Source organism: Empidonax traillii, unplaced genomic scaffold (genome assembly GCF_003031625.1).
Source record: "Empidonax traillii isolate 1590-97213 ecotype Southwest subspecies unplaced genomic scaffold, ASM303162v1 scaffold244:size1524873, whole genome shotgun sequence".
NCBI classification, from domain to species: domain Eukaryota; kingdom Metazoa; phylum Chordata; class Aves; order Passeriformes; family Tyrannidae; genus Empidonax; species Empidonax traillii.
Genome location: NW_020955437.1, coordinates 273,105 through 295,509, shown reverse-complemented (window position 1 = coordinate 295,509; position 22,405 = coordinate 273,105). Strand labels below are relative to the sequence as shown.

General features: G+C 37.6%; 1 protein-coding gene across 6 annotated transcripts in view; it reads left to right on the top strand.

The window, feature by feature from the left end:
* Positions 1–22,405, top strand: part of ARHGEF7 (Rho guanine nucleotide exchange factor 7) — a 122,090-nt gene that overhangs the window by 70,712 nt on the left and 28,973 nt on the right. For all 6 annotated transcript variants that reach the window (XR_003571744.1, XM_027888694.1, XM_027888695.1 and 3 more), the window contains 5 exons: positions 7,547–7,669; positions 17,901–18,039; positions 18,918–18,977; positions 20,149–20,295; positions 22,174–22,260. Coding sequence is in view for 5 of the 6 variants with exons in the window: in XM_027888694.1 (XP_027744495.1) it covers positions 7,547–7,669; positions 17,901–18,039; positions 18,918–18,977; positions 20,149–20,295; positions 22,174–22,260 (556 nt within the window). In the remaining variant the exon portion in view is untranslated. The remainder of the gene's footprint in view (positions 1–7,546; positions 7,670–17,900; positions 18,040–18,917; positions 18,978–20,148; positions 20,296–22,173; positions 22,261–22,405) is intronic.

The following is a 22,405-nucleotide window of genomic DNA, read 5'->3' as shown; positions in this document are numbered from 1 at the left end:
ACTGTAAAAAAAGTTGTTACCACAGCAGTACAGTAATAGGTGTTTGGAGAATGTATTGATTGCTTGTACAGATAGATATTGGCCCTGGCGTGCAATTGCAGAGGTAGAAATTTTGATTTAGTTTAACAGCAATTTACAAATTTCCATGATGCAAATGCATACTAGTAGGGAAATGGTGGGTTTTGTTTTGGGGGCATGAATTTTAAGTACTTTCTTAAAAGTAGGAGAAAGAATGAACAGACCTTATGTAATGGTGGAAGTGGAGAAGGAGGTAAGTGACTTGGATGAAGCGCACTCTGAGAATACTTTTGCTTAGTATTCTTCTGGCCTGAGCAATGGTGATTGTCAAAAGGTACTGGGAGAGGTGTCCAGGATAGGCAGAAAGAACAACCTTAATTAAATAAAACACGTCAATGCTTGTACTGCTATAAGGAAGCATGAAGCACAGAAAGAAGGGGATGAAGACACTTGTCCTCCCTTCCATAGTTGAGGCTGAATTTGTAACTCTGTATTTTTCAGCTTGTTACCTCAGCACTTGGGGGTGCTAGAGAGAAGGTGACCATATCCCATTTGCATTGTCCTAACAACTTTCTGGTGTTGAGACTCCACTGAAAGTAAAACTTCTGTTCCTAACCTCAGTTCTGTCATTTTCCTTGCCTGTCTTCTGATTTTGTCTGACCACATGGTCACATTCCTAATTCAAATTTTCTTAGTTTCTACCAAGTTAGTAATTTGAATTGCTTGAATTTGAGGGCTTAGACAAGTTTCAGTCTGCTGTGAGAATGAATGAGTGTCTTGGATGCAGGAGAAAATACCTCTTTTGGCAACAGTGATCTTTAGGTCACCTCAGTGTGTCTTGTTTTGACCTCTCCCTCCTCTCTTCTGAGCTGCTCTGTGTGAAGAAACAGCTTTGTCATGACAAAGTATAAGCTGCATCTCCACCAGGCAGTAACATATACCTGGGACTGTTGCTGGCTTCCCTCCTACCCCCTGGCTTCTGCCCTTCTCTGCTGCCTCTATACAGCTTAGACCAGAGAGAAGGGAAGGGAGGATGGTGTAGTTCAGATGATGGTTCAGCAGAGTAATGAAAACATTCTTGAAATTGTCTGTCTTTCATGCTTGTGTGAGAAAGAAGGATATTCATTCCAGTAAGTTAGACTTGATCAGTAAAGTGTCTAAATCTCTGAAAGTGACCATTTGTCAACAAACAGTATGCTTTGTTTTCTCATTCTTTTGTTACCGTGATTTTGTTTCTGTGAATCAGACCTTAGGGAAATAAAGTACCTTGCATGGAACAAACGGTCATCTTTTGAAACATTTTTTAGGGTGGTCTTAAAATCAAGAGTAGGAGATCATATGCCTTAAATATTAATGCATAATGTCCTTTATTTGTTCTTTCTGCTTACTGAAATGTTGCTGTGTAATAAACTAGGTATGTACTGGATGCTAGTAGGTGGGCAGAGGAAGTGATGCCCTAGAGTAACTGAAGGGTTACTGCAAATATTCGGTGTTATTGTCATTCCATGAATATGCTGGTCATGCCAAGTTGTTTTCAGTTTAATTTTCGTCAGTGTCCTGATGTTTGGAATCTAGTCCATCATGATTCCCATTATGTAGAAGAAAGCTTTCTCTACTGCCTTTTTATTCGTTGTCATTTGGCCACGTTTTTTTGGCTGGTGAACCTGTTCTGTAAACTCAGACTAGCTCCCGGGCTGAAAATAGATTTATAATTCTATTTTATTTTTGGCAGAGAACTTACAGTTATGTTATTGAGGCATTTTTGTATTGCAGCATCTGGTATGGTGTTTTTTCTAACTTGACGTGTCAGAATGAACAAATGCTAATGTCCTGCCTGTTGTAGAGCTGCCAGCCTACTTTGCTCGACAAATTTGTGTTCCTGGGCATGAGGTGAATTTTGTATTCCACACCCACCTTGAGACAGTTTTTCATTTGAATTTTCTTTTTAACAAGTCCTGGCATGTACTTCAGCAGCAGAAACTTTCCTGTACTGTACTTCTTGCCTGCACCACTTTGGCTTATTTAATTCTGGTGTTGTTAAACATTGGGTTGTGGGGTTTTTTTGGCACATAATATGCTGTAGTGGGTACGTTGTGTGTTTTAGGGGAAACAGTTGTTTGAATTTTGGGTTGGTTTTAGTTGTGTGCCACCCTGCCCACAGCCTTGAAGCTTTTCTGGTTCATTGCTAAAGGCTTGTCCTCCTTGAATGTGTCCAGGTTGTGGGGTTATTTCTACCTTTGTAATCTCTGGCCTAAGTGATCGCAGTGGAAGTATTGCTCTATAGGTATTTTTTTAGCTGGAGATTGAACCTGATTTGAACCTCTGCTCCAAAAAATATTCTTCCATTTACCTGGGAACAGAAGCTGTCAGTCTATGGCTGTACTTGTCAGTAAGGACAGGCACGTGACACACAGGCTGACTTGTGACACCAGCCTGTATGAACTGCTTAGGTATAATCTTCTCTGTAGGAAATGGAAGTCTTTTAGGTAGTATCACAGACTTATCCCCTTGCCCTGTAGCAACCATAGATCGATTTTGTCCCCTCTCCCTCATGTCCCTTCTCTTGCAGTCACAGTAACTGTGTCATCTTGTTCTGTGTTTAAGTGCAATGGAATGGAATTTTAAAAAAAAAAAAAAAAAAAAAAAAAAGGAGAGACCAGGGTGTGAGAGGGAGACTATTTAAATATAATCCAAAACTAATTAGTGTTTCAGGTTTAGTTTTGGAGTGCAGATACAAGTTAAATCTGTAAGGGTTTATCTGAGTATCATCCTTTACTTTTGGTTATCGTGGGTATCAACAGGAGCAAGACTATCAGTATAAAGTAAATTTGAACACAGTGAGTTTAGATAACCTGAAACAAACATGCATAGTAACTGATGTCTGATAGGTAAGGAAAATAGACAATTAGTGAAAGGTGTGGTTTTGAAGAGAGCCTTGAATATTAGACTTTAGGGTTTTGAAGAGAGCATTGAAAATTAGACTGAAGGATTGTAAATGAGTTGAATAGTGCCTCATTTTGTGCAAACAGTAGCTCAGAAAGTTGAGAAGTGGCCCCTTAAGTTTCAGTAACCTTGTTAACTGCGAAGCCTCCGGAGATGACATCCAATCTTATGTTTCTTCACAAACTGCACCCCTTGGAGTCATTAATCAAAATTATCCTGTAATAATTTTTACAGACCTTCACTTCTCATGGATTTTCTCTGCTATCAGCTTTTAAGTTCAAGGCATTTCTCTGTACTGACCTCCTGCAAGCATGGCAAACTTACAACTGGTGTTCCAGCTCCTTCAAGAGGCTGAGAGAGTGGCAGGAAATTCTGCTGTTTATCTTTGTGGGAGGAGGTGGAGAAGATTAGATATTCTGTAGTATTGTCACCTTTTTTCTGTCAGCTGTCAGTCTAGCTTTAGTTCAGTTCTCATTGCTGGTTTTTATCTGTCTTAAAACTAACCTTATTGTTCAATCACGCTTACTTTTTATTTCTTTCCTTAAATTACCAGGCAGTGGGAGCCCATTTTAAGTCTGGAGAAACAGAACTGATAGCCATTGGATATAACTCCAACAAGCAGATAATGTCAGGTAGTTTAGATATAGTCATATGATGATTCCTCTAGCATGTGTACAACAGCAGAACCTCTGTTGTGATTCTCTTATATCTGTAAATAGAATTAAAAGATACCTTTGGCTTTTTATAACTGAAGTTGTTACAATTTATATGTATAAATATTTATATGTGATTGTTTTTTAATTAAAGTACCAAGTATGAGAGGAATATTGGGATGACAACTTCAGAATGAATTGTGAAATAACTATGCTCTTTATTGAACACATTAGTTACCAAAAGATTTATATGATGTGGTGATACACATTAAATTGTTGGTTTTTCAGCAGTTAAAGGAGGTATAGATAACTTACCTACTAAAAATACCAACTGAACACTTGCAACTAGTGCATGGATTAGAAAAGTCGAAGGGGATGAGTTGCCACCTACTTATGAAGTCTTTTAATTAATTTAATTCAACAAAGAATGTGCAGTATAAAGTGGCAATGCATGTGCAACACATGAAAGAGAATAATGTCGGTCTTTGATTCTGCTAAAAAAAAGCAGACAGAGAAGACACAGATGTCTGCTTGGTGCAAACAGCCATAATTCACCCTCTACTCCCATCACTACAGTATGAAACAGGAATTTAACCATTTTTAGCAACTGTTTATTGGAGCCTCCTGCTCTTTAATACTGAGTTATATGCCTTGAGTACGTCTACGGAGTTTGAGACTTTGGCTGCATCTATTACTCAAAGAATGTATTATTAGCTCATGCTTAGATTTATTTAAAGGGGACCAGCTGCTAGGCAGGAAATGCTGCTAGGCGGGCTGTAAGAACAGCATTCCCTTAGTATGCTGGGGAATGCCCCTCATTTTCCTCTAGAAACCTGCAAAAGCAGAGACTCAATCAATGCTGCTCAGCAGCAGCATTGATTTCAGAATTTAAGGTTTTTTTTTTTTCCCAATAAAGATGCAGACAGTAAAATACAAGCCCTAGCCTTTAATATAGGGAGTGCTGATAACATGATCAGAGTGTATCTGGTGTGACGTGTGTGCTGGGGATTCACTCAGCTGTCGTTTTCTGGGAGTCTATAATGAACATCACTTTCAAATCAGAAAGCATGTTTCCCCTGCCTTGCATTTTGAACATCTCTGCAGTCAATTTTTACTTCTTCTGGGGTAGGTTTTCCCACGCTGTGCAGAGGGACTGAACAGCTTAGTAGGAGACAGACTTAGTGTTTTGAAATTTGGGGGAGTATTTCTTGGCATGAACTCTGAATTTTGATTACTATGAGCAAACCTAAGGAGTGGGACAAGATGACTGAGCAGGATGGGAACATCCCCTGCCTGGAGGAGTGGTTGTCCTGGAAAGCTAAATGGTTTCTCTTCTACTGAGGTTCACTGGAGCATCTCTCACTTTTTTCCAGAATATACTAAATATTGATGTCTAGGAACTTTATGTACACGTTCATTACAACTATAGAAAATCTTGACTTCTAGAATTACTTTTTTTTTTTTCAGAAAAACAATATTCTTCAAGAGAGAGTTGTTGAAACTTATTTTAGCATGAAGCCCTTTGACTGTACTAACACTGAGTCTATTGAGTACTTACTGAGGACTCATTTAGCTTTATAACAGAGTGAAATACTGGGCTTAAGAGTAGTAAAATAGATAACAACAAGGACAACAACAACAAAATCCACTGTCTCATCTTGCAAAGAAGCAAAGACTGCATACTTTTGTTAGGAGATGCAGTCTTTATGCATGAAGAGTAAGTGCATGGAGAAATTGAAACATTTCATCTTGCACATGTTGTACAGTGGGTTTAGGCAAGATACCAGGAACAAGCTTGTAGTCTAGGACTGATGAAAGTTTAGTGTCTCATCTTCTGGTTAGCTTCAGTGTGGGTTATACAATTGGCTGTTGGCTATACCGTACAACCTACAGCTGAAGAGGTTTAGTCCTTCAAATGAGAGTTGCTCTGTCAAAGAGTTTCATCCCTTCTGACACCCTTACAATATTGCTCTTTTTTTGGTCCAGTTTATTTGTTCTCACATAGGAAGCATCCTAGTATAGGTATTTTTGAGTCATTCTGAGAATGGGGGCATAGTAGCAGGTAGTATGCATGGCTGGTTAGAGTATATGCTTTTTTCCATCAGTTGATGTATAACTTGAAAATTATTTTAGATTTTAAAAAAGTATGTGAGTGTGCTTTTTTGCATCTGACCTGTACAGCTTAAGGAGTTAATAAGACTGGAAGAACTGCACTTTTTCTTTCACCCCTACTCTGCTTATACTGATGCAAAAATCAGAAGTCAGACTTATACTCTCTGTTTGTACCAGATTCTACCAGTTCTAAGCTGGAGTCATGCAGCCAGTTTCAGATATTTATACTCCAGATATTTTCTTGCTGCAGTCTGTAATAACAGTTTCTGCTAAAAACTTCTGAAAATCTCATTGTGTCTATTCATACTGTCTTCCTTCATATCCTCTCCTTCTTTACTTAGATGACTGTGTATATTTCTCTGGCAAACCTGATCCAAACTGATTAGGTTTTCCAAGACTGTGTGAAATTAAGCTTTTCTTCTAAGTATGTTTCTCTTGCTGAGTCATCTTTTTTTGAAGTCACTGAGGCTGTTATTATTTAAGCACCATTTTATGCTAGACAAAATAAGCTCTTCTGAACAAAATTGTAAAATTTTTCTTTACTGCTTAGCAAATGTGGTGTATTTGAAGATAAAAGATGCAGAAAGTGTGAGACACAGAATGTATTTCTGCACTGATGGTGGTAAAGCAGCACTCTTGCCCTGGTTACGACCCAACATAAAAGTGCTTTATGGTCCTTAAAAAGGAAGATGAGTGACAGTTGTGTAAAAACAGCCTCTTACTGCACTGTCACTGGCTTCTATTTGTGTTACCAGAGCTTAAGGGGATACTTGCATCTTTTAATGAATATTTAAAGCTTATCATCTCTGCTGGTGTAAGGTAGAAGGAGGGAATCCTGTTTCTACTCCGTCCAGTTTTTGTCTTAATTGCTGAAATACTGCTTTTAAGATTTGTCATGGCATATATAAATGGATCATAAACTGTACTAACAGATGGGTATATTCACTGAAAATCAAGTCATTAATTTTTGAAAATATTTTGCTGAATGACAGTTCTACAGGTATATATTATATTCTGTCTATACTGTTGTGGCATAAGGAGAAGGAAGAAAAAAGTGTTGGATGCTGGTCAGTGACCATAGAAATCTATCTGTTATTTTCATTAAAATACCCCAAACAAAAATAACAACAAAACTCCGAAAATGAAACCAAACAGGCAGTATGTCCTGGTTCTACCTCAGCCAGCTGCCAAGCCTCACACAGCCACTCGCTCACTCCCCCACAGTGGGAACGGGATAAAAGCTACAAAACTCGTGGGTTGAGATAAAGACAGTGTAATAGGAAAAGCAAAAGCTGCTCACACAGGCAAAGCAAAACAAGGGATGAATTCACCACTTTCCATGGGCAGGGAGGTGTTCAGCCATCTCCAGGAAAACAAGGCCCCCTCATGTGTAATGGTTACTTGGGAAGACAAAAACCATCACTCCAAATATCCCTCCCTTCTTTCTTGTTCCCCCAGTGTTATATAGAGTAAGATGTCCTGTGGTATGGAATATCCCTTTGGTCAGTTGGGGTCAGCTGTACTGGCTGTTTCTCCTCCCAGTTTCCCTTTTCCCCCCTGCCTTCTTGCTGGCACAGCAGTACAAAAATCAGAAAAGGTCTTGCCTCTGTGTAAGCACTGCTCAGCAATAGCAGAAACATCTCGATATTAGCAAACCTTTGTTCAACACAAATCCAAAACACAGCCCCATACTAGCCACCGTGAAGAAATTTAACTCTACCCTGGCCAAAACCAGCACACGATATACACTGCTTTTCTAGGCTTTATTTCTATGTCTGGTTGGTATAACAGTATTTTCATATTCATTACTCTTTTTTTAGGTTGCCTGAAGCTCAACAGAGGGTTGGAGGATGTTTTCTAAATTTGATGCCTCAAATGAAAAGCTTATACCTTACATACTGTGCCAACCATCCATCAGCGGTAAATGTTCTCACAGAACACAGGTATGTTTACTTTGTGGTCTTTTAAGTCTGATACCAAAAGGTGTGCAACATACTTGCACTGTAAAGCTGTGATGCGTCTTTTGACGTGTTCGGATGGTGAACCTTGTTTAAGGAAAAAAAATACACTTTTTAAAAAGAAAAGACAAAAAGCCCCACAACATAAAGCTGTTCCATGTGATCAGGACCAGCTTGTCAGTTTTGGCTTTTTTCATTGGAAGAACACATGCTGGACTCTAAATACGTCAAACTTTATTGCTTGTCATCTTTGTTTTAAAAATCTTGAGATCAAAACAGGTTTGTAAAATCAGGGCATAATTGACATGACTACTAGTAGGCTTTCTAGACACTTAGTGCACTGTAACTTAACCCTGTAAAAGTCTATGTGTCTGTACTTGACTTCATAATTGTATACCCTTAGCTTTACTTTTGAGTGATATGAGTTTGAGCTTTCCAAGTTTACAAAGTTAATATTTTCTGTGTAAGAAGTAGGATGCTGAGTTAACACAATTGCTCAGCTTTTGAACAGGCCTTGAGTTTGCATAGAGGATGCCCTGTATCACTTTGAGGGAAAAGTATTGAGACCAGAATTTGATTCAATAAGTCTGCTTTCACAAACTTTTGCTATGTATTTGTATTCTTCTGATGACCCACAAGTTGAAGCATCTGTTATTTCGGGGCTGTTTATTTGCTTGTGTGGTGCAGGACAGAACCATGACTACTTCTTGAGGGTTAGACATAGGACAAATTCTAGCAAGATACATACTCAAGAATTTTGAGTATTCTTAGCACTTCGTAAACAAAGAGGAGCACAACTGATTTTTTACTTAAGTGTTAGCTTCTTTCACGAACTCAAATTTCATTTTAACAGCTACATCCTGTGGCGTATTTGTGAGCTTTACTCATAATATTATGAAGATAAACCCCCTAGTTGTAGATAAAAACCCTAAGTATCACTTGTTAGTAATACATGCAACTATGGTTCAACCCCAGTTTACAAAATCAAGATGCAAATTCACATTACAGTATAGTCAGAAAGAAGGTAAGTTTTTGTTATTAAAATTCAGTAGGACAATTGTGTAAAACTGGCTGATGAAATCCTTTAGTGTTTGCTGGCTTTCAAGTGGCCCTCCTCTAATACCATTTTTGATAAATGGTTAAAATACTTAAGTGATCTGTGTCTGTGGGGTTTTTAATACTCTTGGGCTCGGATTTTTCTGTTTGTTTGTGCGTTTATACTCTTTCCATACAGAGGTCTGGGATTTAAGCTATAGGTGGAAGATGGCATGTGATAGCAAAGGTTTATCCTAACTTTCTGAACTCCAAAAAGCAGTGATAGAAATGTGAGGGAGGAAACCTGTTTGTTCTGCAAATGGAGAAGAGAAGCATTTCTTCTCCTTCATGTTTCTTTATGCATAGATTGTCTTAAGAAAAATTCAGCTTCAGGTCTGTGAAGTCAGCTTGATACCAGATTCGGGCAGAGACAATAAAAGTATCATAGAAGAGTTAAATAATTTGGATGTGGAAGTAGGTTCAAAGCAATTGTTCATATGAGATGGCTTAAGGGGAGAGAAGTTGTGATAGACAGTTCTCTGTTAATGCTATTGTGTTGCCAAACATGAGTCAACCGAATTGAGTCCTGTTCTTTTTAATTACCCTTATTTTATTATTCTAATACCTTAATTTTTGTTGTTCAGCATTGCTGTAGGTAGCAAGTGGCTTGACTAAATATTCTGCTTGAGACAGCTCCCATGAAGAAATCAGAAAGTGGCTTTAAGCAGTTCTGAACTTTTTCTTCTCAGAATCCCAGAAAACTTGTAATTACATCGTTTTAAAAGTACAGGAGAGGAAGAACAGACTGATTGGAAAATAGTCAGAACTGTCTCCTTGTTTATTTGGCTGAGATGTTTTTAGTGTGTGAAACTTAGTGTAAAAATTACCATGAGGTTTGAGGATAGTCATGATTTTAATAATGATGAAACAACTACAGTGCAGTTAATACTGGATAAAAGACCAAACTTGAAAGCTTTTAAGAAAAGATGTTTTGGTGTGTGTTTTTTTAGGAGTACAGTTTTAGCAGAGGGTCCAAAACCATTTTATGTGTTTTAATACCAGCAAAAAATAGGAGAGAGAAATAGGTGTCTCTAGAATACTTGGATTTGAATATCATGTTTGTAACAGCTGTGCTATGCAGCAGCATTTTAGAGAGAGGAAAAAGGAACAATCTGGAGTGGTTTGATTTGGAACATATTTGATTTGTAACAATTTTATTGTCTGCAGAAGCTTATATTTCTTGCCGTGAACTCTGTGCACTTCATAAAATGAAGAGATTTACATTAAGTGTGCCTCCAAAAGCCTTTTTACAAAAAACCTAGCAAATAATTTTAAGTCAAATTTTTGTGTCACAAAATTAGTATTTTCTACAGTTTATTAGGCTCACTTGTTTTTGCTGGGAACCATACCAACAAAAAAGAAATCAAAAATATCTCCTAGATAGTTGCCCTAGGTGAAACTTCAGCAACTTTTCCTTTATTTTGGTTTTGGTTTTCTTTATTCCATAAAATGTAATATTTTTATTGTTGTTTTTTTTATTGTCGCTGACCAAAAACAACTTGAAGAAGATTGGCTGTCATTAACTGAAGCATTAACTGGAGCCCCCGGTGGTCTAGGGGAAAAGACACTGCACTGTCACTGCAGAGACCCGGGTTCGATTCCCGGTCGGGGCCCCTCCCCGGGCAGATGGAGCTCGTTAGCCCTGTAAGGCAATCCATCTACGTCCTGAGGACCTCGCTGCCACTGTCCAAGCGTGCTTGGCCCTGGCAGATGAACCTCAGGATTAAAGGGTGGGCTCAGTTCCGCGCACACTGTGTCTCACCTAAAAAAATCCAATGTGCAGGCTGGAAGGTGGAAAGACCTTCCCCGGTTCTTCGTTCGCGAAGAGACTGGCCATCATACAACTGTATTGTTTTTTTAACCAGTTGGATCACTAACATCAAAATTGTAAGCAATTGTCTGGTTTGGTGGAGTATTACTCATCCGAGGTTTTTATGTCACTTGCTGAGGTATTAAGCGTGCTCTTCAAGCAGTGTTGGTAATACCTGTTAAAATGTTGTTGACACCTGGTAGAGTCTGGGTCTATGCATATGTATAGATAAAACAGGATATTAAGTCACTCAGAATCATTGTGGACTTCTAGACAAAAACTTTGAATAGCATTTTTGTGAAACCAATTCTAAATAGCAGTACTTGGGATGGAATTGGAGATTTAAAAGGGGCATTCAATTGGAATGTGACTGTCCTTTTTTTTTGCTTTTTTTCCCCTTTTTTATAAATGGCACCCAATACGAATGCCTGTCTGTTTCCTCTTTCTCTTCTTTGTCATTGCAGCAGCAGTGTGGGAGCTTTTATTCAATTAATACAGAATAAGGGGATGTGTGTGCATACATGTTCACATATGTGCATGTTTACATAGTGAGGCGTGAAGGAGATTTATTATATTATTTAAAGAATAAGAGATTTTTGATGTTCAAATCTTCAAAGCCACAAACATATTTCATTTAATGAATTATTAACAGACTATTAAAATAAGTATCATTAGGGGCTGAGTGTATATGAACATGAAGAAATGGGAATAAAACCTAATGGAGCCCATACAAGAGTTCAGGTTCCAGAGCTGTGTGTTTCTGAGGTTGTATTTTACTCTGATAATCATAGCAACAATATCTATTAAGTTTGGAGACAGATTCTCTTGGTTCCATAAGTGGCTTTAAAGTTTTATTTCTGTGTTAGAGTTGGTACACAGCATAATTTCTCCAATTTTATTCTGTCTTGAAATTTGGTAGATGCTTTTTGTCTCAGAACTTGTTTTGTATCTTTTGCATACTTTTTTTTCCTGAATTTAACTTTTTTCTGTGTAATAAATCCAGTATTTTGAAGAATTAAGTAATTTTTCTTCATATCTGTTATCATATCTTGTAATTGAGTCTTAAGAGCTGAAGAGGTGGAGTTTGCCAGGTACGCTTGAGTAGCGGCTCTGGCAGAGCACAGTGTTTTGCATGTACCCTCCACTGTTCCCTTCTTATAGTGGCTATAGTGCCAGTGTACACGATGCCTGTTTTGTTTACTTTATTCTGTAACAGTCATACCTTGTTGTCTCCATTGTGTCAGGTTTGTTTCTAGTATATCATAGTTCTGCCTGAAGATCCCAGTTGAAGTGCAAGGGTAGGTGATCCAATAAATGATATTATTTTAGGAGAGAATTTTGCTGGCTGGTGAGAGCAGTACTGCCTTGATGGTGTAGTGTTTAGTCAAAGAATCTCTGGTTCCTCTGTGTGCTTCTGATCCTAGACGTATGTTTGCATTCCAGTAAGAGAAGGAACAGAATGAGCAACTGAAGGTGTGAAAGAATGACTTTCCCTCAGATTAAGAAACCCAGTTGGATACAAAGTACAGAAATGGGTAATTACAACAGAGTAAGGAGTGCCAGGAACTTGAAGCGTTACCTACCTGGGGAAGATCACAAGCCATAAAGTTCAGTAGTACAAGGAGAAAATCCAGTAAAAAAAAAGAGGAGGCAGAAGTTAGGACTGGCACTTTGTGTGGACTGCATCTAAAAATGACAAGAGGAAAGGTATTTGAATACAGAACTTATTGAAGAGTGGATAGCATAATTTAAAAAAAAAAAAAAAAAGTTTAACAGCCCCCACAGATCAGTGGACATAAAACTCTTCTGAAGAAATATGGACAGTGGAGATTGAATGTAACCAGAATTCGGTATGTAGTTTTTGGAGGGGTGGAGTATGGTGTTAAGTATCTTTTTACTTTGTTTAAACAGCACCATGTTTATTTTAAAACAAACAAAAGAAAAATGTTCCCCCAAAAAAATTAATGAAAAGGCAGTCAAAAATTACTAACACACACCTGCCTCTTTTATTTTGCTAAGTGGCAAGTATCGAGCCAGTTCTCAGCTGCAAGAAGGCTATTCACAAATCTTTGCTTGTTCAAACATTAATTTTGCTAGATTCTTCTGTTCTCTTAGATAACATGTCCCAAGCATATTCTACACTTGCATCACAGACCTACTAGTCTGGATAAAATTTGTGGAGCTGAAACATCACAATTACTCTGAGTAACTGGAGCATGGAATACAGATCAGCTTGAGTCAGAAAAGTCTTTGTGCCTCCCCCACTTCAGAGGATCCCTGAGCCTGCAAGTGTGCAGGCTGATGTCATACGCCAAGCAGCAGTCGCTGGGAGAGGAGCTTGACTGGGAAGTTTAGCCCTAGGAAATTTAAAAGCTGCAGTAGAGGGGTTGCTGAGCCAAGCTGTGTCACAACGCTCTCAAAATGCGGTGCCTGTGTTCAGTCCTCAGACCCCTCAGCAGTGATAGCTCGTGCTCCATCTATTACAAACAGAGACCTACTTCAGAAGTGTAAGTTGTGGTTTTAAATGATTTTTCTGGATCTGCTTCCTCAAGTTTAAATGGCCTTTTTTTCTTTTCCTTCTCTTACTTGTGGGTACACCTAAACTTGTTTTCTTCCCTCCCCCAGTCTCATTTGCAGCTTTTGAGGCAGATGTACTAAGAAAGATTTGAATATATTAATATGGCTTAAAGACACTTTTCATGGTGACCTTTAAAATATCTGAAGTGTGAACTAACTCTGTGTTGGAATGGGGGGAACTCTTCAGTTTGAGATTCCAGAATAAATGAAGCACAGCACTTTAGTATGCTTCTCTGCATTTTATTGTATAAAATGACGTAAGTAGTGAATTAAGGTCTCATCTGCCTCTTTCTGAAAAGCTGCTTAGGCAGTTGTGACCGAGTTGATGATTTCACCATTCAAAAGTTTTTCCTGTTCAGCTAAATGATACCTTTTTTTTTTTTTTTTTTAATGTACTGTGTAGCTGTGGGCTGGAGTTTCATTTAGTGTATACTGCCTAGGAGACTGCGGTGCTTACAGTCATCAATTGAAATTGTGACATGAAAGAGCCATTGTCTTTGGCAAAGCAGCTGACACTGACTTTTTTTAAGCTGCAATTAATTAAAAGCCAGTTGTGAACTGTTATGTTTGAACAGGATTTTAAGCCACTTATAGGTTATTGAAAGTAAACCCTTCCATTATGTCCTGTATTGTATTTATCTTTTGTGACTAAATAAAAGATGTTCACTTTGAGCTAAAGTAACATCCACATTTTTATGGATATTTTATGTCAACAAAGCTACGGAGGTGGCAGATTGCTATAGCATGAGTAGGATGTTAACAGGTCTGCAAGCTGGAACTGCTGAGACAAAATTTTGGGAACTGTTGTATTAGTGGAGTGTGTGCATATGTTCAGACTAGAGCTTGAGCAAGCTGGCATGTCAAAACTTGTCAGAGGGAAGTGCAGAATTGTATGAAAGAAAATATTGTCCTCTCGGGAATGTTGGGAGGAAAACTACATCATTCAGTTTTAATTACACCTATTAACACTGCTCAGTGTAAAAGGCTTGCTGATGATGCCATTGCTAAGCCTGTTTTTCAGGACTTTGTTAACATTTCCAAGTGAGCTGAGGTTTAAACTTGCTCCATAGGTTCCTATACTGTGATTAAGTAAAAAGGCGGTGATAAACAACAAGTATCCCTTATGCAGTGAATGGCATAACCAAAAAGTTTGCTTAGTTTAAGGGATTGCAGAGCAGATAGCAAAACCAAATTATTGCCAGGTTTATATTTCAGGTTTCCATGTAGTTGGTTTTAACTCAGGTTACAGGGAGTTTTTTCGTGTTCTCTCGCAAGTCTGTGTTATCACGATGAATTCAAGATGAAATGGAACAACAGTAGTGAAAATTAAAGATGTGAATATAGGTGAAATGGTAACCAATGTTCCTCCTTTAAAAAAAAAAAAGGGAGGAGGAAGTGCAGGCATTGTGTTAATGGGTAGCTTAGCAAATATAATTTGTATAATGTGTTTGTATGCACCTGACAGCATGGAGATGGCCAAAGTAACTAGGAATGCAGTCTAAGGGCAAAAATCAGCACTGATCAGAACAATGTTAAATTAAATGGCCTGTGGTATTTGAGATTGGCACATCCTGTAGAACATACTGCTGTGTAGAGGTGAAAAGAGAAACGGCATAATACTTGTATGAATTGTGCTGCCTGAAATGTGGAAGAATAGCAGATAATGTAAAAGAACAGAGTTGGTAAAATTAGGCAGCAAAGGCTGTGGTCTGACTGAAGCAAACAAAACGTAATGAATGCATATAAATAGCTACTTTCTCTTAGTTCTAGTAGCAAATGTCTTGCACTTCAAAAAGATGAAATATGATGAAATACCAAGTACTGTGTGTAACCTAAGTTTATGATGCTGACCTGGATGGGGGTGCTTAAAGGTAGAATTAGCGGATAAAACAAAACAAGCAGTGGTGTGCACATGATCAGTGTCATACACATAGCGAATTGAAAGCTAAAACCTTTGGATGTCTCCTGACAATGACTTTCACAGGTGAACTTTGGTAAAGCTTCCTGTGGAAATTGGGTGTCATAGCTTTATTACTTACTGGAAACAGTTTCTTTCCTTTAAACTGAGTCAGGAGGAGAGGATGTGCCACCGCACCATAGCTGTGCAGCTTGATGTTTCAGTGAACTTCCCAGAATACTTGACTAAGAAGTGGCTGGTAACACTGTAAAACCAAGACAGAGTTATCAGTCAAAATCCTTAGTTTTGTTTAGGATGCCACTGGAAACAATTGTCAAGTTCTGAAATTCATATGATTTTCTGCTGAGCAAGGGCTAGGACTAAGAAAGCATTAGGCAAAGTAGGTCTTCAGACTCTAGATATTCAAAGTTGGCCAGCTTCACCTAATTTTAAATTTAAGTTCGGAAAGTACTCAGGCTTATCTGTGTTCCATTATTATGACTCTTCCTGCATGGTGTTGTAGGAGGCTGTTCAGTGTGTGTTAATTTTGGCTAAAACCTGATTATGTCACAAGCTGATTTTAGGAGGCCTGGAGTTGCTGATACATCTTGCTTAAAATGGGTATAGCCAGGTCTTTCTTAAGTGTGCCTAGCCTTTCCCTTTGCATCTTTGCAATGCACAGCAGGTGTTGGGAAATCCCCTCACCCCTTTTCGGAATTCAGCAGTTGAATGCAGCAGAAATTGCATAAACACATGCACCAAGGAGTGCCTGGGCCTCGTTAGAATGAGGGTGATGAGCTCTAAAAAGACAGTGCTGCATATACATAAGCAAGGTAGTGTAAGTAAATACTGATTAATTAATCTGAAGACAAGTAAACTTGGAGTAAACTGTATGGAAAAGTACCTTCTCTTCTGTGAACGTCTGGGAGATGAATGATCCATGTGAGATAGTGGGGTAAAGCACTTACACTGGGGTGGGAATGTCACAGTTCATAGAAATGTAGAATCATTTAGGTTGGAAAAGACCTTTAAAGATCGAATCCATCTGCCAAGTCCACCACTAAACCATGTCCCTAAGCATCATGTTCTTGTTCTGCTGTCTTCGTCTGTTTGGACAAATTATATTAATAAGCAGTGTCACTTGTTCTGAAATGAGGGGGCAGTATGTGTGTGTGTCTTGGGGGAAGTAAAATGGTCTGTTTTGTCTTAATCTACATAATACTTTTAAATAGCATGACTCACTGATAATTGAGTGTGTATATTGTGTCAGTGTCTTGTAAGTGTTTTTTCCCTATGGAATTTGAACAGGTCAAGATTTGCTTTCACTTCTGCATGGAAACACTGTGCCCTAGGTTTAGAGATCCTTGCCCTTTCCTTTTGTTAATGTGGCCATAATGTACAAGTGTACATGTCCTTTGTTGCTGTTTGATATTTGACACTACTTTTCTTTTTTTTTACACTTTCTGAAAGTACTAAATATGGTATCTGGCTAAGGCTTCCTTTGAAGAATGAGAGACTATGCCAATGACTAGGGAGGGGGGAAAATTACCTAGTAATTCCAATTTACAAGAGCATAATGCTATCAATCAGTAGAAGGTAAGGACTTTCAGATTATCTTAGAGTGGAATTTATTCCACTGCCACATGAGAATAGCATTTTTTCTTGTGTGTTTTTTTTGAGAACTAGTTAGTTTACTATCATAAGGGCTCAAAACACGAGCAAGCTCGTCTGTAGATTTCTAGAATACTTGAATGTGAGATGCTATCTTTTTAATAAGTGACTTTATGAATTTCTTTTATTTAGGTTTTGTCTTTAGAATCCCGTGTTCTTCTGCAACTTGTATCTTATGAAACCTGGCAATCAGCCCAGGTACTGCTGTACATTGCTTTCTCAATGGAGAGGGCTCATTTTGTTCCTGGTAATTTAAAGTCTTGAAAACCTAGTTCTCCTCCACTGTAGTCCTCTGAAACCTCTGATTTATAAGGAAGCAGAAGATGTATCTATTTTGTTTCCTTGATAGCAAAGTGAGCTGAAATGCAGATGCACTGCTTTTTTAACTGTGTTAATATAAAAATTTGAGTGGCCAGGCCAGTTCTTGTAAAAAATTCAAATGGAGAAGGAGCAGGAGCAATCCATGATACTTGGAGAGCAAGTACTTCTTACAACAGCTTTGCTGTCAGAACAAGTTATGTTGTGTTAAGCACACCTTTACTGACATCGTAACTCAATTTAGGAATGGATTACACAGTAATTACTTCTACCATTTGTGTGGATATTTGTAAGTTTTTTTGCAGCAACACCTTGGATGTGTGAGATGAGGTCATTAAACATGTAAGTGTGGCAGGGAAAAAAGTTCTGAAGTATTCTATCTTCTCGTTAGTGCCTGACACCTAAAAAATACCTATTTTTTTTTAAATATGAAGCCATCGACTTGTATATTACCTGTGTAAACCACCTCTAAGGTCAGGTGTTATTTTACTAGAATAAAGAGCTAAGCAATAAAACATAGTGTAGATGGTTTTGTTCTTTAATCATTGCTTGGATGGGGTAGCATTTAGGAATTGTCTTTGAGCAATGGTTTCCTAGAATGGTGGATTGGATCCTGTATCTCTTTTTCCCTGGATGGACCCCAAATCTACAAATTGTTCCTGTAATTTATTTAATGCATAGACTGATCACAGCTCTTAAGTTATACTTGAATTAGTTTTTTATTTATTTGGCTCCTTGTTTTATGGGCATATTTCGTTTTAGGGGAAAGATTGAAGTCAAGAATCCAATGTAATTTTAGTTGTCTTGATAATTTAATCCAAATTTGCTTTAATATCTTGTGTACACAGTGAGGAGCTAGGAGAATTCATGGAGATGAAAGGTGCCAACAGCCCTGGGATCCTTGTACTGACCACAGGCCTCAGCAAACCTTTTATGCGTCTGGATAAATACCCCACGTTACTCAAAGAACTTGAAAGGCACATGGAGGTATATCTTATCAGCATTTATGTTCCAGCTTAATGATGATTTGACAACAATTATTTTAAAGGTACATGTCAAACATGATGGGACCCAAATTTACATTTGTTTGTTCTTCCATCAGCCTTCTAAAGTACAGGCTGCAATGGTTTATTTAAGACTCAGTGCAGTGAAACTTCCTTTAAAAGCTAAACATTTAAAGTAGAACTGTCCAGAGAAGCTAATCATCACTCCTAGAACAGTCTTATCAGGGTCTTTAGTTGGCTTGGCATTGAATATCTCTCCTGCATACTACTTGAGGCCACTTTATTTGTAGAAGGAGTGCCGCTTCTCACCTCAACACGTTGACTGTTGCCAAAATAGTCCCTCTGACTCCTACTGAATGCTGTCCAAAAGTGATCCTTGCAATATGGGAAGGTGTTCGAGGAGCTACTGTTTTCACCTTTGCATTGTGTAGGTTAGATGTTTGGAGTGTGAACAAAGGAGAGAGAAATAGAAGGCATATGGGTCTTGTCACACAATTTCATTTGTCAGTCAGTGGCAACGGAACATGCTAGATAGTCTGTAAGAAATGATGTTTGTGACAAAGCTAACATGCCAACTAAAACTCTTCATATACTCTCCTCTTAGGATTTCAGAATCTCTTATTCACTAGGTCTTGTAAAACTTCTGTGGCTCTGTTTAAAGTAAAAGTAGGAATGTGGCAAATAACTGCAGTTTTACTAGAAGCAACTCCCACCAGTCTTTGGTATAAGAAGGCCACAAAAAGAGAGAGATCAGTCTACAAATTCAGTTTTACAGAGTTGTTTGTTTTTAGTTCGGCCTCTAGTGTTTTTTTTAATTAAATGTACTAGAACTAAACTTTATATTTTCTCTATTGTTTTTAGGATTATCATCCGGATCGTCCAGATATTCAAAAATCCATGACTGCCTTCAAAAATCTTTCTGTAAGAGTCATAAAAGACTAGATTATCTATTTTAAGTAGAATTTTTTCTAATTTTATCTCCCTCTACTGCTTAAAAAAGGGAATTTTTTTTGTAGATGTTTGTATAGTAGATTTTTGAAAGCCTGGAATTGATGCTGCTTGTAGGCTGAGCTAAGGATGGTAATTTAGGATGGGGAGTTATAGCAAATAGACTGTTATGTCAGAGCTGCACAAAGCATTCTGCACCTCTGTCTACCCTCTCATCATGCTTCATCTCCCTTTCTACGAGTGCTAACGTAAGTAGTGTCCTGAAGAAGGGCTTTGTTAAACAAAGGAGTACGTTTTCTGATGTTTTTAAGTGCGTTCCTTCTGGGTAATGGTGTTGGAGCTGGGGAAGAGAGGCTGAAGAGGAAATTGCTAGTGAAGTTCAAAAGATGGAAAACGTGCAGTAATAATTGGAACAGGGAACCTAATTTGAACAGATGAGCTGTCTGTTACTGTCTTTACAAAAGAAACTAAAACCTACACCTCAACTGCAACAAGAATATAATGAATGCAGTCTGAGTTGCAACATACTTAATGTTTTATGCTTCCTGTTAGGAACGTGTGCTGGTGGTAACCTGGCATTTTCTATTTTTGATTTTATTAAATCAGAAATTTAGAGTTATCAGTGTTCAGAAGAGGTTTGTGGATTCCATCCTGTTGGGTGCTATACAAACAAGAGGAAACAATTCTTGTTGAGGAAAAATTCAAATTAATAGAAGCAGGTCGGAGATACTTAATAAAAATAGGAGCACGAGGTCATTCTTTGCCCAGGTCTTTTTGCTGAAGAAAGATGCTTTATTGTATAGAAATGTATTTCTGACAGCTGTGTTACTCTTTTCTGCTGAACATATTAGGACATAAAAAGATTTAAAATATTAAAAAAAGGAGAAATTTGAGAAACAGCTATGAGTGCATTTGGAATGATAATTGAAGTCAGTGTATTGAAAGGAAAAGTAAAATAAGTTAGCAAAACTAATTTGTAAAAAATATTGGTAATAGTCTTCTAAATGAGAATATTTCAAGTAAGGTGCTGTCTTCTGTGTACCAGAAGCACAGCAGTAAATACAACTGTAGTGGTATTTCTATCCTTAACGCATTCTAAATTGATGGAGTTAATAGAAGTGGTATTTTTCCCTGTGTTTGTTAGGCACAATGTCAAGAAGTACGGAAACGGAAAGAACTTGAACTACAAATACTGACAGAAGCTATCCGTTGTTGGGAGGGAGAGGATATTAAAACACTTGGCAATGTGATTTACATGTCCCAGGTCATGATTCAGTGTGCTGGAAGTGAGGTAACGTCCTTTTCATCTTTACTGCTGGTCTTTCCATTTTCAATAAAATTAATAATCATCATTACGCAAGAGAAATAAACAGAATGCTTCAGAGATGCTAGTCTAAGCTAAAATCTGTCTCTGTTGATTTAAAGCCTTTTTTACAAAACCTAACAAAAAAAAAAATTTCCTTGAAGATGGATGCTCTCGTCTGTAGAACTTACTGAAAAGTGACTGAATGCAGCAGTTATACATGTTGTAAGATGATTTTTGCAGGACTGTTTTCAACATGCATAATTAAACAGGATTTTTCATGTGTAGTTATGTTACAGGATCATTTTGCAGAGCGGTTATCAGAGTGTGTTTTAAATAGCAAATGTTTTCAAGTTTCATGTTGTAAAGTGTCTGGGGCACAGTTTTCTTCCTGTTTTGAGCACATTGCTCAAGTAGTAAATTTTGAAATGCAAACTTGAAATATTTTGGTATTCTGTGATTCAGAAATAGATGATACATTAGAAAGTTGAAAGCGTCAAAGTCCTGGGTGATTTTTTTTTTTTTAACCAAAGAAAGAAATAAAACGCACAAAGAAAAGCTTGTCCTACTATTTTACCAATGTTAAAACAATCTTAAAAGCAAGTGTTAACAGAAAGGAAATGTTATACAAGTTACTGACATGTTTTTACTTCTTGTTGTTCCCCTGAAAAATTAATGAAGCTTTGAACCTGGGGGGGACTTTTTAATTGCAACCTCATTTAGTCAGCTTCCTGCCTTAGAACAAAGATGTCCATGAATATGAGAAAGATGTTTATGCAACTGAATATTTAAAAGTTAGTCAGTTGATATTTTTCTCTCAGATATTTAGTTAGGTGCTAAAGTAAAGAAATAAAATTCAGTAGAGCTGATAGTGCATCTTCTGCAGTCATGTCTCTTTTTGAAGTCTTCAGAACAAAACAAATCATCACCCCCCACTCTCATTATGAGATAAAATGTCAAATGTAATGGACTTCTAGAACTTTCTGCGTAGCACTACATCTTTTTGACTAGGTACAGAACAGCTTCATTTGTGCAACAGCAATGAGGTTTGGCTTTCCCTTTTTGAAAATGATATAGGCCTTTGTAAATGTTTACTGAAGAACAGGAACATTAAAACTTGCTAAGCACTTGTATTTTTGCAAAGATGCTGGAAATTAAGGTGGTGGCTTTGTCAATGGATGTATTTGTGTTGTCATAATATTTTAATTTAATGCTTCTCTGTTTTGTTGTCTGTAGCAGTAGCTTAAGAGTACATTTACTGCTCTTTGCATAAAAATACCCCAAAACAAGACCACAGTGGACAATTCCATACATGAAACCATCAAATTAAAACCAGACCAACCGAAATTTCAGTGCTTTCTTTGTGACTATAGAAGTTACTGCTTTGCTTTTAGTACTTTGGGGCGTAACCTAATATTTAAAAATCTGCTGTCTCCAATTTGAGAGACCGCAGTCTTGGTACTATTGTAACAGTATCCCTCTAAATTATTTTAAGAAATATATCCAATGTGTAATTTTGTTTTTGCTGAACTCAGCCAAACAGTGGTTGTCATATTAAACAAGGTCAGTATTTCACCCAGACTGTAAAATTTTTGTTTTAAAATATTAGGCTGTACTCTCCAGGACTCAGTATAGGCATGTGTTAGTAGTATTTTCAAGTACAAAATAAATAATTCTGTCTTATTTCTCTTTTTTTCTTTTCTTTTTTTTTTTTATTTCCATAGAGAGTTAATTTTGCATCAGGCAAATATTTGCAGAGTAATCTTGGCGTTGTAATGTTGATAGTTTTTAATAATATAAAATGGGAAAAGAGGAGAGGGGAATTGCGATGTTGTATTTACTTTTTCATTTTCTTCTTTTAACAAGGAAAAGAATGAAAGGTATCTTCTTCTCTTCCCTAACATTTTGCTAATGTTGTCTGCCAGCCCAAGAATGAGTGGGTTTATCTATCAGGTAAAGTAATGCATGCACCTATGTGTATAAATGTGCTGGGGGGTGTGTTTTTTCCAAATCACATTTCATGGAAAACTTGGAAAGATTATTCAACTTCTGCATTTGTAAAGGTAAAAGGTAATTTCTGCAGTAAGAACCGGTCATC